Genomic DNA, 18,135 nt, shown 5'->3' with positions numbered 1-18,135 from the left:
TATCCAGACTAATTTGTTGTATTAAACCATCTAGTGAGGTAAAATTCATTTCTGGTCTCAAATATTAAGTTCAAATTCGTGAATGATATGACGTGTCTCCTGAAAGAAATCGACGCCTCCTACGCATAAAGTCGGAACACATTTTTTGAGTAAAATTGTTTTTTTGTACCATTAGAACACTATTGAACAGCAATACACAATCCTGAAACCCAAATTTTAATATTTTCTATAAATAATGAGTTTTTGAATTGATAATAGTCGTAACATTTGAACGCTCCCCCGCAAATCGTCGCGCTTATAGTTCCGACGATGTGCTCCGATCTATTGGACCTCAGCCGGCCAATCAAAGCGCAGTACCGACGTCGTATGACACGAACTAGCATGCACAAAGTCTCTCTAATTTAAATGTTGAAAATAATATTGATGTTGTGTTGTTTTTGTTTACTTTTGTTAGTTAGGACGTGTGCAATTATAAATTAGTGAAATGAGCAACCTACGTTCGTCTAAGATTTTGAAATTAGTGTTAGATAAACCCAATCCAAACAGCGAAGTAATAACGGCCGACGAAAATTTTGGAAATGGTAAGTTTTACTCTATTTTCTTACATTATTATATAATTCACTTGTTTATATGTGAGATACCATCATACGAATAAATTATATTAATAAGTGTTAGTGTTTAATAGACCTCGACAAAAAAAATGTAGTCCCGGTGCATAACGTCGGAAAGTCTATGTTACGACTATAAGCGTCGGATTCAATCGCTAGCAGTGGCCAGTTAAGACTTTATACTACGCAAAAAAAATTTTCTAAGAGTCGTAACTTACACTTACGACCATATGCGTGGTTGTAGTATAAAGATAAATAAACGTATAAAGACGGATCACAGACATAAGACTTTATGCTTTGTTATATAATGAAGATACGATTATCTGCTATTCAATTGTAGCTAAAATATCACTAAAATTGAACTTTTAATTCTATTTATAACTGCTTATGTATTTTTCTCTAGGTTTTTAACTAATTGGACTTCAATATTTTCAGAATCACCGGTGCCACTTGAAGCTGAAGACCAGTGGAATCTGTACAAGACGATGTTTGGGCACTCTTTTAATAAAAGTAGCAGTGATATTGACAACAGTTTTGTAACGAGTATTCACGAGGTAACGTATAATACGGAAGCAAAATCCTCACTGTCGTCTGCTATGCCAAATGAAAAAACTATAAGATGTATGGATTCAGAGCTATGTGCTGAAGAGTTTTCTCACGAATCAGCTGATATAATAGAACCTTCTTTAACACCAATGCCCTCCCCGAATAAGGATTTTTTCGAGTACAGTGTGGCCACTTCAACTCCGTTATTTAGAAACTCATCTATTTGTGATGATAATAATTATGGTTCAACTAGTAGTGTTAGTAGAGGCAATACACCACAGCTTAGTAACGCTTCGAGTCAGGATTCTTCTGTATGTTCGTCAAATGAATGTACACCGTCAGGCAGAGTTGGAAGAAAGCGTCACCGTCGCCGTGATGAGTGGAAAGACGTAAAAAGAAAATGTTTAAAAAATTTAGGGAAAGCCTATTTAAGCAGAAATGGAGTTCAAAGAGATGGAAAGATTTTGAAACAACCATGTCCGACTACTTGCCGACTTAAATGCTTTACAAAATTTAATGCACAAGAACGGGAGCGTATATTTTGTTCTTTTTGGCAAATTGGAGATCACTGTCGGCAATGGGATTACATCGTCAATCATACCGAAGTAGGCGACACTAAGTATCCTTCTACTTCTAGACGTAAGAAATCCATTAAGTATTGCTTGCCTCTTATTGAACCAAACTCTGACATTCCTATTAGAGTGTTTGTCTGCAAAACGATGTTCCTAAACACACTTTCTGTAGGGGAGAGAACTGTTCAAACAGCATTGGCAAAATGGAGTTCAGGTGGTGGGTCTGTTTTTCCTGATCGGCGTGGTGGTACCAGAACTATTGTCATTGACGACGAAATGAAACAGAGTGTTTTAAGACATGTCAAAACGTTCCAGCCTATTGAATCTCATTATGTGCGTAAGGACACTACTAAAATTTACTTAGAGAGTGACCTATCATTTACAAAAATGTTTTCATTATACAATGAGTGGTGTACGATTGAAAATATAACTAAAAAAGCAATGACAGTAAGACAGTATCGAGATATCATAAATCAAAATTTGAATATATCATTTCACAAACCGAAAAAAGACATCTGCAATGAGTGCCATATATACAATACAAACTTAAATACAATGACAGAAGAAGAAAAACAAAAACAGGAACTTCACATGCGAAATAAGACTAAAGCTAGAGAAGTGAAGGCAAATGATAAAAAGGAAGCTTTGGAAAGCAAAGGAAAAATAGTTACGGCGTGTTTTGATTTCCAAAAAATTTTAAACTGTCCCCATGGCAATGTCGGTTTATTTTATTATAAAAGAAAACTGTCAATTTATAATTTTACTGTATTTGATCTAGCTTGTCAAGAAGGTTATTGTTACATGTGGTCCGAGATTAATGGCAAACATGGGGCGTGTGAAGTAGCAAGTTGCTTGTCTAAATTTATTGAAACTAAAGTTAGTCAAGGTGCCAAAGAATTCAGGTTTTGGTCCGATAACTGTGCCGGCCAAAATAGAAACCGTATTGTGTTTGCATGTTATACCTATGTAGCAAAAAAGTATGGTATAACGATAGTTCATAGGTTTTTAGAGCGCGGGCACACACAAAATGAAGCCGACTCAGTTCATGCTTTGATTGAGAGAAATGCAAAAAATAAACTTATATATACTCCTGCACAGTGGTTTGCCTTAGTTAGATGGTCAAAAGTCAACCCCCCAAATTATAATGTAATTGAAATGAGTGTTACAGATTTTTACAATTATAAAATTTTGCTAGACGGTAGAAATTGGGCTAAAAATACTAAAAACCAAAAAATATCATGGAACAAGATTAGAGAAGTTCAGGTAGTGTCCAACGAACCCTATATTTTGAACTATCGTTATAATTTTGAAGAAGAAAATAACATTATGAGTTTAATAACCAAAAAAAATTATTCATCAAGAAGGAAAAATAATAATTTATTACATACAGAAATTTTAGGTCCATGTTACTCTGACCATTTACCTATTACATTAGCAAAGTTTAATGATTTATTAAGTCTTTGTCAAGGACGTATAATACCTCAAGAGTACCATAGTTTTTATCAACAGTTGTCACACAGCGGCAATGTTGCAGAACAGAACAGTAGTGATTCCTCTGAATAACCGTCAATTACATCACTGCTATTCTATCATAAATCTAAAGGTCTATTATGTATAAGATGATTCAATATCTAATTTAATGTAATTTTCATTTTATTTTGAAGATTTAAATATTTTTTGTTTCCTTTAACTTGATTTATCAGTCTTATTTTTAATTTTTATTTGTAGTCATTTTTTATTTCATTAATCTATCTGTGCTCCAAAGACTCACTGGCCAGTTTTAACTTTATTAGTAAAGCTATGTTATTTTTTTATTAAACGTTTATTATACTGTTCATGGTAATGAAGAAGCTAGTTTTAGCCTACACTTTTTGTTGTTTTTATTCATGAAGTACCACCACCACATACGACCACCTTTTCGAGATACCTATATGGCAGTTTACACGTAGCATAATGTAGTAATTCAAACATACGACTTTATTCGCGTTGTTTATAACAACCTGATTAAAAGCATAAAGTCGTAACAATAAGATACGACGTTTCTCTAGTGAGTATAAGGTCGTATGTAACTAAAATTAGTAATTTTGCATAAATATAATTTTTTATAGCATCCAGCTTTGAGAGCAATGTTTTGTAACTAATAATTAATCGCATAGTGCAAAAATATCGGTTAAAAATGTTTAACAAATCAAGTTTATCATTAACGTACACAAAAATTGCTCTCCTGAAAAAATGCTTTTTTTGCCTTACGACTTTATGCGTAGGAGGCGTCGAAATATACAAAATAATGTGTTCATGTGGTTTTATTATTTTCATTTTAATTGAAGAATTGAATACAATTAAACATTTTTGGTGTAATCTCTACACAATAGATGCTATTTATCCCATATTATTTAGTTGATGGATTTAAAAAAAAAGTCGTGTATCAAAAAAGTGTTTATTCATTATTAAAGTACACATTTTAGGAATTTATTTCTTAAAAATAATACTCGTTTTCGCGGCACTCATTTAATCGCACAATAAAACTACTTATGACGGCTCGGCAGGTGGACTCAGTAATGGCTGCCATTTCGTGACGGATATTTTCATTTAATTGCGCCAGAGAAGTCCGCTTATTGGCGTAGACTTTAGATTTAAGATAACCCCATTAGAAAAATCCACAGGTGTTAAATCAGGATTGTGTGGAGGCCAATTTATGTCACCTCTCCTGGAGATCCATTTGCCTGAGAAAATTTCACAAACTCGTGGCAGAGACGTATTGGACGTGTGTGACGTTGCTCCGTCCTGCTGGACCATGTTCTTTGGCCAGGAAAGTTTTGAAATTCAGGCACCAAGAAGTCGTCTAACATTTTTACATAACGCTAAATAAATAAATGTAAACTTTCTTTTGAGACACCTGTTATTAAGAATGTATTTTTATTTCTAGTCAAGTAAAAACAAGCATCAAGAAAAATTTGTAATATTTTACTAACGTTAAGATCTACTCAATATCGCTTTAGAACAGGGGTCTCCAAACTACGGCCACATCTGCCACATCTGGCCCACGGACAGATTTTGTCCGGCACGCGGAGAGCTAGCATACTTGAAAACTCCTTTTAGAGAACATATTTTTTATAGCAAATTAAATTTAGTTTACTGAAGTATTCTAATTTTATGTTGAATAATTATTAATATGACATCTAGATTGATATGGTCATGGGCTAACTACTCATAACATTGTTGTAGGCTTATTGTTATTGTTTTTGTGATAAAAACATAATTTATAACAAGCATAATGACATATAGTAGGTACATATATTTGTAATGATTTTGGTTTCCTGCGATTTTTATTGACGCGAGCATCTTGTCATACACGGTTTTCCTCTAATCGTTATGAGCTCGGCCTTACCTGACCATTGCAAGTAAAATAGGTGCTTTACCTAGCCGATAAATATTGTCCTCAATTAAGTAGGGTAGTGATATTTGACTGTCTCTGAGTTTAGGGTCCTACAATCGACACAAATCCTATCTGACCCGTCTTTTTTCTTTACAAGTAAAATTTGACTAGAATACTCAGAATAATTAGAAAGTCACACTCTCTAATATTTTTTTATCCAATAGGTCTTTTATTATTTCTCTTACGCGTAATTTTTCATCGTACATTTTATAAGGGCTATATATTCATAGAAACAGTCTTAACCGTGGTATTAGCCGTCCCAACTACTAAGAAATGTATGAATTTTTTAACTACGCTCATTAAACGTTCCCTATTAAACCCTAACAGCGGAGTATTTACTTGTACGACGTCGGTAGATTCGATAGTCATAACTCTCTCAACACAGTTGGTAAGCATTTGCACACCGCGAGTACGTGTATGGATAACGCCATCCCGATTTAACACGTCGGTCCGCACGATTACCGGGATATACATGCTTTTATCGCACACGACATAAAAATATATTTCAAGCGATATCTCAGAAAATTCTACTGTCAGAGTAGTACAAAAAGATACCTCGATGTCTTGGCTTCCTAAGCCGCGTAATACAAGAAAACACGATAATCGGAAACACGGAAATCAAAGACACCATCGACCCACTATCTGGCAGTTGTAAAATCATTTTGCTAATGGCAATTAGCTAATGAATCACTACAAAAGTTAACATTTAGCCTACCTACTTAGAACACTGTCGAACAAAACAGTCCTTCGTTTTTTGTCCTACCTTCTTACAAAATGTGCAAATTATTTTGTCATTAAAAAACTGCCTTTTATTTAAACTTGTATTGTATGCATTTTCATAATTCGTTTTTTTAAGACACAAAATTTGTCTATGACCAATTTCCCCACATGAAAAACATTTAGTATTAGACTTAAAATAATCTCGCTTTCGGGAATTACCTCGCAAATTTGTCCTTTTAACATGATTTTGTAATATAGAGAGCGGTTCTTGGCTTGGTATATAATGAGAGGAATTTAACTAGGTCTTCCGATGATAAATTAGCACTAGTCGCGGCGGCGCGAACTTGTGGGTCCTTAATATCCCGAATAACTACTGCGACAATAATTAACTAATCACTCATTACCATGTACGACACGCAATCGTAATAAAAAGCGTGTAGCGTACGCATACGTGGGATAACTATTAGAGTCGGTTTTCATTACGTCGTATAAAATATTTGCTATGTCTACTCGCTGCGGACAAAGTGATTTAAATTCCCTTTTAAACTTAGACCAACTACGATCATTACTAAGCCACTCATTTAGCCATACTTTAACATCTACTTTCAAACAATAACCAATCTGAGATAAGCACTCACGATCATCCCAATAATTAGACAACCGTGCAGAGTCTACCTCCTCACACCAATATCGAAATCGTTAAAAGACGGATCGAAATTAGAAATATAAATGGAGTTCGATCTTACCGGAATTGTGCTCATCGCACTTACAAGTTTGTTGGGCACCTGATTAAGCACCAGGTCAGCGCTTGACTGGCACGCGCTGCTTAAACATGGCACCGGAGCCGGCCGTGGTGACACCACTGGTGGACATGGCATGGTCACTTGCGTCACGTTAGGGCTGGACGTATTGTACACCGTCCTTTTTCCGTATTCGCCGCTACCCTCCATTATTTTTTACAAAACGTACGACACTCGCGTTTCAAACTGACTAAAAACATGTGGGCGTAAATTTAAACTAAGCAGAAATGAGAACGAATCCCACTTCTGAAGTAAGAAATTAACAAATAAAATTACAAAAAAAAACAAATTAGATTACACGAAATTTACCACACAACTACTATTAATTAATAAAGAACACAACCACAAATTCAACAACAATAACTGTAAGTGACGTCTATATTATCTAGTGCGAGCCGCGAAGAAGTGAGCACGGCCATTTCGCGCGCCGTGCTTTTATAGCCTGAAAACCAGTTCAGTCCAGTATACCCCACTCGTACGCTTTAGTTGAATTTTTAATAATAATAATAATTTATTGCAAGAATATGGTACAAAAATGTGTCAGGGTACAATCATAAGTTCGCATATTCTGCCACACACAATGGCGCGCAAATTTGTATTTAAAGGGATTTTACATTATTAGTCATATGAATTGGTCAGTTTTTATATTATTTGTATCATTACATTATTGTACATATCATATCATACGTTATTAAATTTATGTTCTAAACTTATGTTCTAAATATTCAGTTACGCTATAGAAGCACCTTGACTTCAAAAACCTAATCACCTTCCCCTACAGCTTATTATATGTTAAGTTTCCTTTGTATATGTTACCTTGACGATTTAGGGTCACTTGTTAGGATAAAATTGTATTGTAAATAAATAAAATAAAAATTCAGAATATATATAACTAGCTGACCTGGCTAACTTCGTTCCGCCCTACAACCTTATAATATCGTTGTTACTTTCACTTATTTTAGGATTTCATTTATGTTAAGTATTACATTAATACAACTTTTTTGCAAATACAGAAATGTTTTATTGCTTGCCATTGCGAAAGAAGAATGGCAGTTTTACACATTAGGCATCTTTTCTCTAGCGTCAATATGGCGATACTGCATGTTAAGCACTTTCTGATATCCAACATCTTTTGATCAGGATCAAAGCATGGTTATGCATCTCCTCATTCACCTCAAGATCGGAATTTCTTGAACTGACACGAATTCGACGTAAAATGATGCGTAGTTTTGTCAACAGATGGCACCATATGGTTTTTGCATTCGTAAAATTAATTAATTTATTTATTGTTATTCGATAACTTATCCGATATTTTATTGCTTATTCTGCTATTCGGGACGGAAACAAATCCAACAAATCAAAAACCATGGCAATCGGTCCAGCCGTTCTGAGTTATAAGTGTTGTAACAAACACGACTTTCTTTTATATATATAGATTAAGGTTTTATAAAAAAAAAATTGTTTGGTGAAATAAAAGAGTACAACAAAATTTATATTTATATTATATAATATAGGCAATATTCTACATAGGCCAATACTAAATTGGCATTAAATAACATATTTATTGCACTTTTTCTACGTTGTGTGTGGTATTCTATTTAATAGCCTTTGTATTGTTCATCGCTGCCACCTGAAATATAATTCAGTATTACAATATACATCCAACGTTTAACATACTTTTATGCTGCAACTGCTAAACCAATTTTGATTAACTTTTACTTAGAGCATGATTCTCTTTCGAAACGAAGCCGGGTTTTCATGGATAAATGTACAAATAAATATAAAAGGCTTATCGCACATACTGCAACTGACTTCGATTCTCAGCAAAACAATTTCCCATCAGAAAAACGTAAAAATTTACTTATGGTCCAAGAGCTAGTGAACCCTGGGAGTAACGGTCTCCCTGTAAGGTTAGAAATTTGTATACTTACGATTTATGACATGCTAAGAGCAATAGCCATGACCTGGCAGGCGTCAGCCCTGCACGTCATCAGCCCCTTTATTTTTTGGACTGTTAAGTAAATTGAGTTTCAAAACTTGTTTCTGTAAATTTGAAAATTTAATAGGATAAAGTTTATTTATTGTACATCTTTAAAAAAAATTGACAGGTGATTACAATAAGCAGAAGTATATAACAGATCAATTAGAAAACGTAAAGTTGATGAGGTAAAATAAACTTTATCCTGTATACTTAAAAATTTTATATGTTTTCAAGTAAACGTCTCAGAGTAAATATGTACAATGCCAGGCGGTTTTGAACAGCATAAGACCTTGACAGGCGAGGGGACAGCTGCTAAGGGCGTGCAAATAAGAAATGTTACATGAACGCATACAGTAAATGCAATGTATTTTATTGGGTTTTATGCAATCTACATTATTTTTAACATTCATTTTCTTCAGCATCATCAGAAATTTCGCTATCACTGTTTTCATCATCATCTGATTCTTTAACAATGTTTTCCTCATCTGAAAATAGTAAAAAAAAAATATTTTAATGAATCAATAAGGTTGTTAAGAATTAAATATCAAGCTCAATTACATAGGACTGCGTATTAAATGTTACGGAATATAATAGTTGTATGTTACCTGAAATGCATTCCTCAGTTTCAGTCGATTGTGCTGTGGCAGTATCAGCAGGTCCTTGTAAAAGTATGTCGTAGGTATATAGAAGATGGAACCGTATTCCCCTCAAACCAATTAAACCAGTAACGACTATCAATTAAGTTCCAACCGTTATTTTCAGGTGTAAGAATTGTTGGTTCTTTTAAATTACAATTTCGCCATATATTTGTAATGTAGGCAGTTCTCAATAATTGTTGATGTAGTTCACGTTTGCAGGGTGGTAAATTCGATGAATCATAGCTTACTACTTTGATTTACTTTTATTCAACGTAGTCTCTGTAAATCGTACAGTTTTTTCGTCAGTGTCTTCGTTACAAATCACACAAACCACGTGTTCCAATTTCATCTTGCACACTATTTACTGAAATGTTAATATTAAGTACAACAATACACAATATCACTGCACAATTGATAATAATATTTAATTTAAATTTTTAATAATATAAATTGATAATAATATCAATTGATAATAATATTTTTTATTTCGAATTTTAAAAAATCAAACTAAAGTTTGATTTTTTAAAATTCGAAATCACTCAACATAAGAAATGTTATAGCTCAAAGCATCTTCACAAGTAAAAATCATTGGCACAACTGACGAAATTCTTCTCTGTACATTGTTGCTCGAGAGCAGGTGTACGTCCCTTCGTATTAGATAAACGGTCTCACTCGCACTATAGGCATTCACGCAACACCTCTCACTCGCACGCCCTTAACGCCTGACGCCTGTCAAGGTCTTATGCTGTTCAAAACCGCCTGGCATTGTACATATTTACTCTGAGACGTTTACTTGAAAACATATAAAATTTTTAAGTATACAGGATAAAGTTTATTTTACCTCATCAACTTTACGTTTTCTAATTGATCTGTTATATACTTCTGCTTATTGTAATCACCTGTCAATTTTTTTTAAAGATGTACAATAAATAAACTTTATCCTATTAAATTTTCAAATTTACAGAAACAAGTTTTGAAACTCAATTTACTTAACAGTCCAAAAAATAAAGGGGCTGATGACGTGCAGGGCTGACGCCTGCCAGGTCATGGCTATTGCTCTTAGCATGTCATAAATCGTAAGTATACAAATTTCTAACCTTACAGGGAGACCGTTACTCCCAGGGTTCACTAGCTCTCCAGCTATTACTAAAGTAATGATCCTATTTCAAAATTTATTTCACAATACATTACGACCATTACAAAAAATATAACAAAATATTTTTTAGAGTATTCGACAACTCATTGGTGTAGTGGTTAGTACCCCTGACTGCCAATCCATGGATCCCGGGTTCGATCCCCGGCTGAGACGAACATCGTGATGAGCATTTGGTGTTGTGCTTAGGTCTTGGGCGTTTAAATATGTATTTATATGTATATCTATCTATAATATGTATGTATATCCGTTGCCTAGTACCCATAACACAAGCTTCACCAGCTTAGCATGGGTCAATTGGTGTGAATTGTCTTTAAAAAAAAAAAGATTTACCATTTCATCGATCCTCTTGAACTGCCATGCCCAGTTAACTGGATACAAAAAAGGTCTATGGTCGAAACGGTTGTCATCCGGGCTATACGATTCAGCGTGGTACGATGGGGTCAATACTGTCATCTTATGCCTGTTAATCGCGTAGCAACGGAAGAAATGCTTCACTTTATCTGCTACCTGACAAAATTCATCAATTAAGGTCGTGTATATTATGGAAACTGTCAAAAAATCAGTCGGTAATAACAGTAATAAGATTAATGCAAACGATTAAATATTTTATTAACAATAATTGAAAATGAATTTGAAAACTAATAAGAAATTTAAATATAATTTAACATAAACATCAAATCCTAAACACAATATTTCTATTGCGTCGTTTTGTTATAAAGTTTTATTTAATAAATAAAAAAAATGTCTAATAGTAAATGTAAACCATTCTCGAATCCATTTGAACACATAAAAAATCATGAAATCGGTTTAGCCGTTTAGTTTAATTACAAACCCACACACAAAATAAAAAAACGTATGTGTACTTATGTACACGCGTTAGAAGTTATACTTCTTTGGCGAATGGAAAAAAATGAGTAAAATGCAGTAGTGATTAACGATAAATATTAAAATTAATCAAGAAAGTTATTATTAGTAAATACTATCACCGTCGTATATGAAATTGATTTAATAAAAACACCAAAATAATATTTATTTATTCACACTGTTTAATTGTACTGTTACGAAACACGTGTTCTAAATATAAAAATACTAGAATATACAACTTGAACATAGTTATTATCGATTTTCATGCGACCTAGAACTAACTTCATTCTGTTAATTTTGTGTCACGCTGCGTGCGCATCGTAAAATGTCACTCTCATCAATTTTTCATAACGCCTAAAGAAGTATAACATCAAAAAAAAATGTGTGCGTGTACTAGGTGTACTCACGTAAGAAGTGAAACTTCTTTATGACCTTATTTTTCGCAACTTTACAGAAATTGGTTAGATAAAGTTAAATTAGATAAAGTTTAACAAAAGGCTTTTATTATCATAGACATGAATACAAATACAATTATTTCATTTTAACTTATTACTGTACTACTATGTAGTACTAAGATTATTACAGAATTTCATTAATTGTAATAGAATTATTAGTATTACTATCATTGTTATCATTATTATATATTTTTGTTACTAATGGCTTCGAATCTCTTCGGATCAACCGTGGTAGGGACAAGAAAAAGATGGCGCGTAACCGAAAAATGTGACAAATGTGTGTAAATTTTTTTCCAACGCCGATAAAGAAGTTTGACTTCAAAAAGCAACATGGCGTGTAACCTGCTACAAAATTTCTCCCATACGTCGATAAAGAAGTTTCACTTCAAAAGATGGCGCGTAACGGAAAAATGTGACGCGTAACGAAAAAATGTTACACTACATTTTTTTCCAACCCCGATAAAGTTTCACTTCAAAAAAAAAAATCACCTCCTGCGGCGTCCTTTCACTCCAAATATGGACAAGTTTCTCGAACATCGCGTATGGACCACACGAGTGCATCTTCCTCAACCTCCCGAACTCGGACAGCTCCGCATACGTCATCCCCATGTCCTGCTCATCTGTTTGTGTGATTCTACCCTCGGACAGCGGTTCCAGCTCAGCCGTCGGCGGCGCATCCAATATATCAGATAGCGAGGGTAGTTCGTAACTGCAAAAATAATATACCAATAAGTTTATTCTCAACCAGCTAAATATCACCTCAAGACTGTCAACTACCATTTACTTAGCGGTCGGCAACTATCATTTTAAAAGCTACTTGGAGGCAACTATACTCTGATTTTTTATTCCGTAGGATTCTGACATTTCATTTATTTATATATTTACAGCCCAATGGCGAAAACTTAGACTAAAAACAATAAAATACAATTAAGATTAACACAATTGACAGTAAATGCTATCCTCTTATCCCCTCCAAGTATACTCTGAAATCGCAGTATACTACCCCCCCCCCCCCATAAGCTTCCCAAATAGGTCTCCGGCAGCGGTAATAGTTGTCCGGAACGTATAGCCTCATGATCTCTCCCAGCAAGTATGCGCTTTCCGTTTCATTCTTAATTACACTTAAACCAAACCTGACCACAGAAAAATCCCTACGAATCATAAGTGTTGCAACTAAAAAAAGTTCACCGAAAAAGGGACAAATTTGACTTATTTGAGGGCAATAAAAACATGCTACATTTTTATGTTTTATCTACAGTACGTTTTAGGTTTGTAGGTAAATTTTAATATTTTCTTACTCAAGTGACCTAGTACAAAAATAAAAAAAATTTCAATATCACGAACAATATATCGAATTAACTTTAATTACTTTATTTTATTCTTTAGCTGGCACTGCTTAATACAATGGATATATTACTAACAATCAAATGTGTGACCCAGTTGTTCAGACTAGTATTGAAATTGAAAAATGTGCCCGGCCGAAAATGTTAAGCTCAAGTACATCCTCATATGGAATACTGCTCGCATCTCCGGTGCTCCCAAATACCAGCTTCTTCCTTTTAACCAAATTCAGCGAAGGGCTTGTCGAATTGTCAATCTCCAATGTCTTACTGATCGGCTTGATTCTCTCTCGCTACAGAGACATTGCGTCTCTTTGCGTTTTTTACAAAGTTTACTACGGAGAGTGTTCGGAAGAATTGTTTGGGTTGATCCCTCCTGCCTCTTTTCAACACCGTACGAGCCGAACGACCTCTAAATTTCACCATCAGCATCTTGATGGTTGGAGGTCTTCCATAGTCCGTTTCACAAGGCATTTTCTTTTGCGAACTAGCGAACTGTGGAATCGGCTCCCGGGGGGGGTCTTCCCTCAGAGATACGACCTCCAAATTTTTAAAAAACGAGCCTACTCCTCCCTCAAAGGCCGGCAACGCACCCACTAAAATGGGTGTCTATGGGCTGCGTAGACTGCCCTTTTTGGTCGTCCCGCAAGCTCGTTTGCCCTCCTATTATATAAAATGTGAGGACGCTCCGTGAAGTCTGCGAAGTACCCAGGAGGCTTCCGTGCTAACTAAGTCAGCCTAACTCCTTCCGAGCTAGGCTTAGTTAGCCAGGACTTTACGCTCAACGGACCTATTGAGAGTCAAAGTGCGGAAGCTGATTCAATAAACCAATAACCATAGGCTAGACACAATTCAGCCCTATGTCTACTCGTCTTTGGGTCCGGGTCTCCGGGACAAAAAGAGACTTTTTTTTTATGTAATAGGAGGCAAACGGGCAGGAGGCTCACCTGATGTTAAATGATACCCACGGACACTCACAATGCCAGAGGGCTCGCAAGTGCGTTGCCGGCCTTTCAAGAATTGGTACGCTCTTTTCTTGAAGGACTAAGTCGTATTGGTTCGAAAATACTTCAGTGGGCAGCTGGTTCCACATAGTGGTGGTGCGCGGCAAAAACTGCCTTAGAAAACGCTCAGTTGTGAAACGACGGACGAAGGTGATACGGATGGTATTTTGTATTTTGCCTTGACGTCCGATGATGAAACTCAGCTGCAGGTATTAGACCGAACAACTCCTCTGAACACTCTCCATGGTAAATGCGGTAGAAGATGCAGAAAGACCCCACATCTCTTTGCAACGCCAAGGGATCTGGTCGTCGACGATTCGAATCGCTCTTCGTTGAATAGGGTCAAGTGGAAGGAGCTGGTACTGGGGAGCTCCCGCCCAGAGATGAGAGCAGTACTGCGTGTGGGGCCGAATTTGCGCTTTATATAGTTGCAAGCGGTGGCCCGGAGTGAAGTACCGCCTCGCCTTGCTGAGCACACCAAGCTTTTTGGAGGCTAATTTAGCCTTTCCTTCCAGATGACCGCGAAACTGAACGTTATTCGATATGTCAACGCCCAGTATTCCGATGCTAGGCTGAGGCTTTAAGGAGAGTGTCGACAAAGGGAGTTTTTTTTACTTGTGTCTTCTTGGGGTTAAATTGGCAAGCTTAAATTATTTAAGATTCAACTTACCGATTTTTCGCGTAATGCAGGAAAGACTTCAAATCCGTCTTCGAGATTCCTCCAATGGGATTGATATCTGCGCTTGAGCAGTCGTACTTTGTCAAATAACCCCGCAAAGCTTCGTCTACGTTAGACGAACCCAGTACTAATAGACAGCCCGGTCTGCCTCGCACCCAGAGCATCAGTTGCGCGAATAAATACGAGAACACCATACGCATACGAGCCTGTAATTCATAAATATATTTTTAGTTAAAAAAAACGTGGCACTCAGGAACTGCCGCGGTAAAGCTATTGCATAGCATTTTTGAAGTTATACTTCTTTAGGCGCGTTATGAAAAATGAGAGTGAAATTTTACGATGCGCGCGCACCTGTGACACAAAATTGTGAGTGTGATTATAGCGTGCGCGAGCGAGATAGGAATGAGACAATCTACAAGTAAAAAGAAATAGAATATGCGTGAAGTTCGTATGCAGCCAAGAATTTTGAATGACCATAATGACATTTGTCATTTACCTTTTAAACAAATAAAGGAGTTTTAATTATTTTTTCAAAGAAATTTATTAATTTTGTATTGTGCAATACTGACAAAGCTACAACATACATCTTAGTGTTTGGTAGAGATGTTCTAAATATATAATAATATATACTTTTAACTTAATAGAATTTATGTTACACTTAATGTAAGAGAATAATAATAAATAATTATTTATTTAATTTTTCAAATGTAAACTGAATTTAATTGACTATAATGACTCCTTTTCCAGTCTTTGATTATTTAATTGTAATTAATTATTTGCATGCAATCAAAACTATTTTTAATAATGCCAAAGAAGTATAACTTCTTACGCGCGTACATAAGTACACGCACCCTTTTTTTATTTATGCAGCATTTTTTTTTCTTTGTTATTAATTCAATCTACCACTCTACCCCTCTACCAGACTCAGACCAACACGCCTATATAGTCTGTCTCACTCTAACGCGTATTGGCTGCACCTATATTACGTCATCGTGTGTTAGGTTTATTTTCGATACGGAATTTATTGATTCGGTCGCCGCGCTCAAAGCCCGCGATAAAATCTATGCAATAGCTTAAAACTGTATGCTAAGTATCTCCTCCACAAATAATTAAAAAAATATGACTGTACGGTTCCTGGGTCAACATGCTTAATAGTAATTATTTTCCCTCTATATTAATAACTGCTTGACACTACTTAGGGAGAAGAAGAAAATAACAAAATCATTTGAATTAGGGGGCGTCTATAAATTACGTGAGGTGTTTAAGGGGGGGAGGGGGTCGAGTTAAATCTCATTTAATCTTACGTTGGAGAGAGGCGGGTCTCGTCAAATATCACGCAATTTTTTTCTGATTGAAAAAAAAAGTAGGAAAACGGTTGACCCTAAAGGCCATCTCTGCAACTTCCCGCTAACTCCATACCTAAACGCTCAACATTTCACTTATTTTGTTGTTGAGCTCTTTGAGCTCAATAGTACAAATTCTGTGTTATTTTGAGTTCTTTGAGCTCAAAAAGATAGCTTCTTACGCGTTTACGTAAGCAACTCACCTTTTTAAAAATCTCACGTGAGATTGGGGGAGAGGGTTGAATAAAATCTCACCAGTGGGGGAGGGAGGGACAGAAAATTAAAAAAAACACCTCACGTAATTTATGGCCCCCTTAGTGAATTAATGTTACAATTATTTGTTGACTGTAATTGCTCCCCTCACACTTTGAAATCAATTTTCCTTTAGTTTTTATACTTTTATCTCTTTGTGTATGTTATGTTTGCCTAAGTGCTTGTCAAATATATCACTGTGCCGATCGTTGGCAAGCGTTCATAAACAAATAAAGTTAAAAAAATACCAGCAGTATGTACCTGAATATTTTGTAAGGAGAGATTCTCTCTTGGAGATCCGCCATTACTTCTAAACTTCGGTATGAGACCTGTTGCGGCTTGAAATATGGCCAATACAGCCTTCACAGCTGTATCAATTATTATCGGAAAGTGATAACTGCCTATTTCACTCGCCAACTGAAATATTAGATATTATTTAAGTAATTTGCTTTTAGTTTAAAAAAAAATTATAACTTCGGATTAACTCATTGGTCTTGTGGTTAGTACCCCTGACTGCGAATCCATGGGTCCCGGGTTCGATCCCCGGCTGAGACGAACATCGATGTGATGAGCATTTGGTGTTGTGTTTAGGTCTTGGGTGTTTAAATATGTATTTATATGACTATCTATCTATAATATGTATGTATATCCGTTGCCTAGTACCCATAACACAAGCTTCACCAGCTTAGCATGGGACTAGGTCATTGGTGTGAATTGTCTTTTAAAAAAAAAAAAAGATTAACTGTTATTACTTCGGGTTTACAGTTGTTAGTGGTTTATTACTTAAACCAAGTTGTATTTTCTATAGAAAAAAATTACCGTAAAATCTATATAAATAAAACCGCAAAAATATGCTAAGCGCAAAACTTAAGAGCATTTGGACCTAAATGCTGAATTCGAATTTTTATCCCTTGAACTTTGTATAAGGTTTTTATGAATTTTGGAAAAATATTTAAAAAAAAAAATTATTCCGGAAAAGCGAATAGACGGGATATGGGGATTTCCGCATGTCAAAAATGACAATTGACAAGAGAGCAGTGTTGCCATTGTGGCTACAACGTGCGACTCTCATCCCTGATGTCGTAGGTTCGAACTCCGGCTGTGCACCAATGAACTGACAACTGAGTCCCAGACCTAAAAAGGTTTTTTTTGTGCTTTTTAGAATAAAAATATTATTAACTAATAAAAGCTTTTTCGACTCTCTCTGTGCATCTCATTCTCCTTCTCGATCCCTTCGTTACATTTTATATAAGAAATAAATTTAATATAGTTTAAGTTTTTGAACGTCTTAAAATCAGTATTACCTCCTTAGCTCGTAGCTTAGTTTCTTCGCTAGAGTTTTTCGAAGCCATATAACATGTAACGAGCAATTTATTGCATAGCTCTTTAGGGTCTTTGGGCGTATAATTAAAATCACATACAACTCTACGCACGTCATCTAATACTTGTGATTCTGGAAGGATTAATTATTAAATTAGAATGTGAATAACTAATTAATCTAAAAGATACTTAATAAACCTTACTTTAATTTTAATTGTAATTGGTTTATTAACCGTAATTATATTTTTAACCTACCTCTAAAAAATTAATTTAATAATGATTTTAATCTGTGTATTCCTATCTATGGGACAATAAATAAATAAATAAAATTTTTTATTTATGACAAAAGGGTTGTGACAGAATTCATATATCGCTAGTCCCCACACTAGGGAGGCCCTGTGTTGAGGGTAACTAGAAAACA

At 35.3% G+C, this 18,135-nt stretch overlaps 2 protein-coding genes across 5 annotated transcripts in view; one reads left to right on the top strand and one right to left on the bottom strand.

Moving 5' to 3' along the window:
• The first annotated feature begins 108 nt into the window (after nt 1-108).
• Nucleotides 109-3,567, top strand: LOC125058011. Of its 2 annotated transcripts, XM_047662007.1 has the most exons (3): nt 109-581; nt 1,044-2,586; nt 2,909-3,567. In XM_047662007.1, exons 1-3 carry the CDS (start codon nt 485-487, stop codon nt 2,919-2,921), a joined length of 1,653 nt encoding a protein of 550 aa, XP_047517963.1. In that variant the 5' UTR covers nt 109-484; the 3' UTR covers nt 2,922-3,567. The 2 variants fall into 2 exon arrangements, with proteins under 2 accessions (XP_047517963.1, XP_047517961.1); XM_047662005.1 differs by having other exon boundaries at nt 1,044-3,567.
• Nucleotides 3,568-8,213: 4,646 nt separating this feature from the next.
• LOC125057889 (glutamine-dependent NAD(+) synthetase) overlaps nt 8,214-18,135 on the bottom strand; it is a 29,337-nt gene continuing 19,415 nt past the window's right edge. For all 3 annotated transcript variants that reach the window (XM_047661823.1, XM_047661824.1, XM_047661825.1), the window contains exons 8-13: nt 17,699-17,847; nt 16,656-16,811; nt 14,791-15,005; nt 12,266-12,485; nt 10,788-10,964; nt 8,214-8,312 (exon numbers count right to left, since the gene is read on the bottom strand). In XM_047661823.1, the coding sequence (XP_047517779.1) occupies nt 8,277-8,312; nt 10,788-10,964; nt 12,266-12,485; nt 14,791-15,005; nt 16,656-16,811; nt 17,699-17,847 (953 nt within the window). In that variant the 3' untranslated portion in view covers nt 8,214-8,276. The remainder of the gene's footprint in view (nt 8,313-10,787; nt 10,965-12,265; nt 12,486-14,790; nt 15,006-16,655; nt 16,812-17,698; nt 17,848-18,135) is intronic.

This window comes from Pieris napi, chromosome 17 (assembly GCF_905475465.1).
Source record: "Pieris napi chromosome 17, ilPieNapi1.2, whole genome shotgun sequence".
Classification (NCBI taxonomy): Eukaryota; Metazoa; Arthropoda; class Insecta; order Lepidoptera; family Pieridae; genus Pieris; species Pieris napi.
This window is presented reverse-complemented; position numbering and strand designations above follow the sequence as displayed.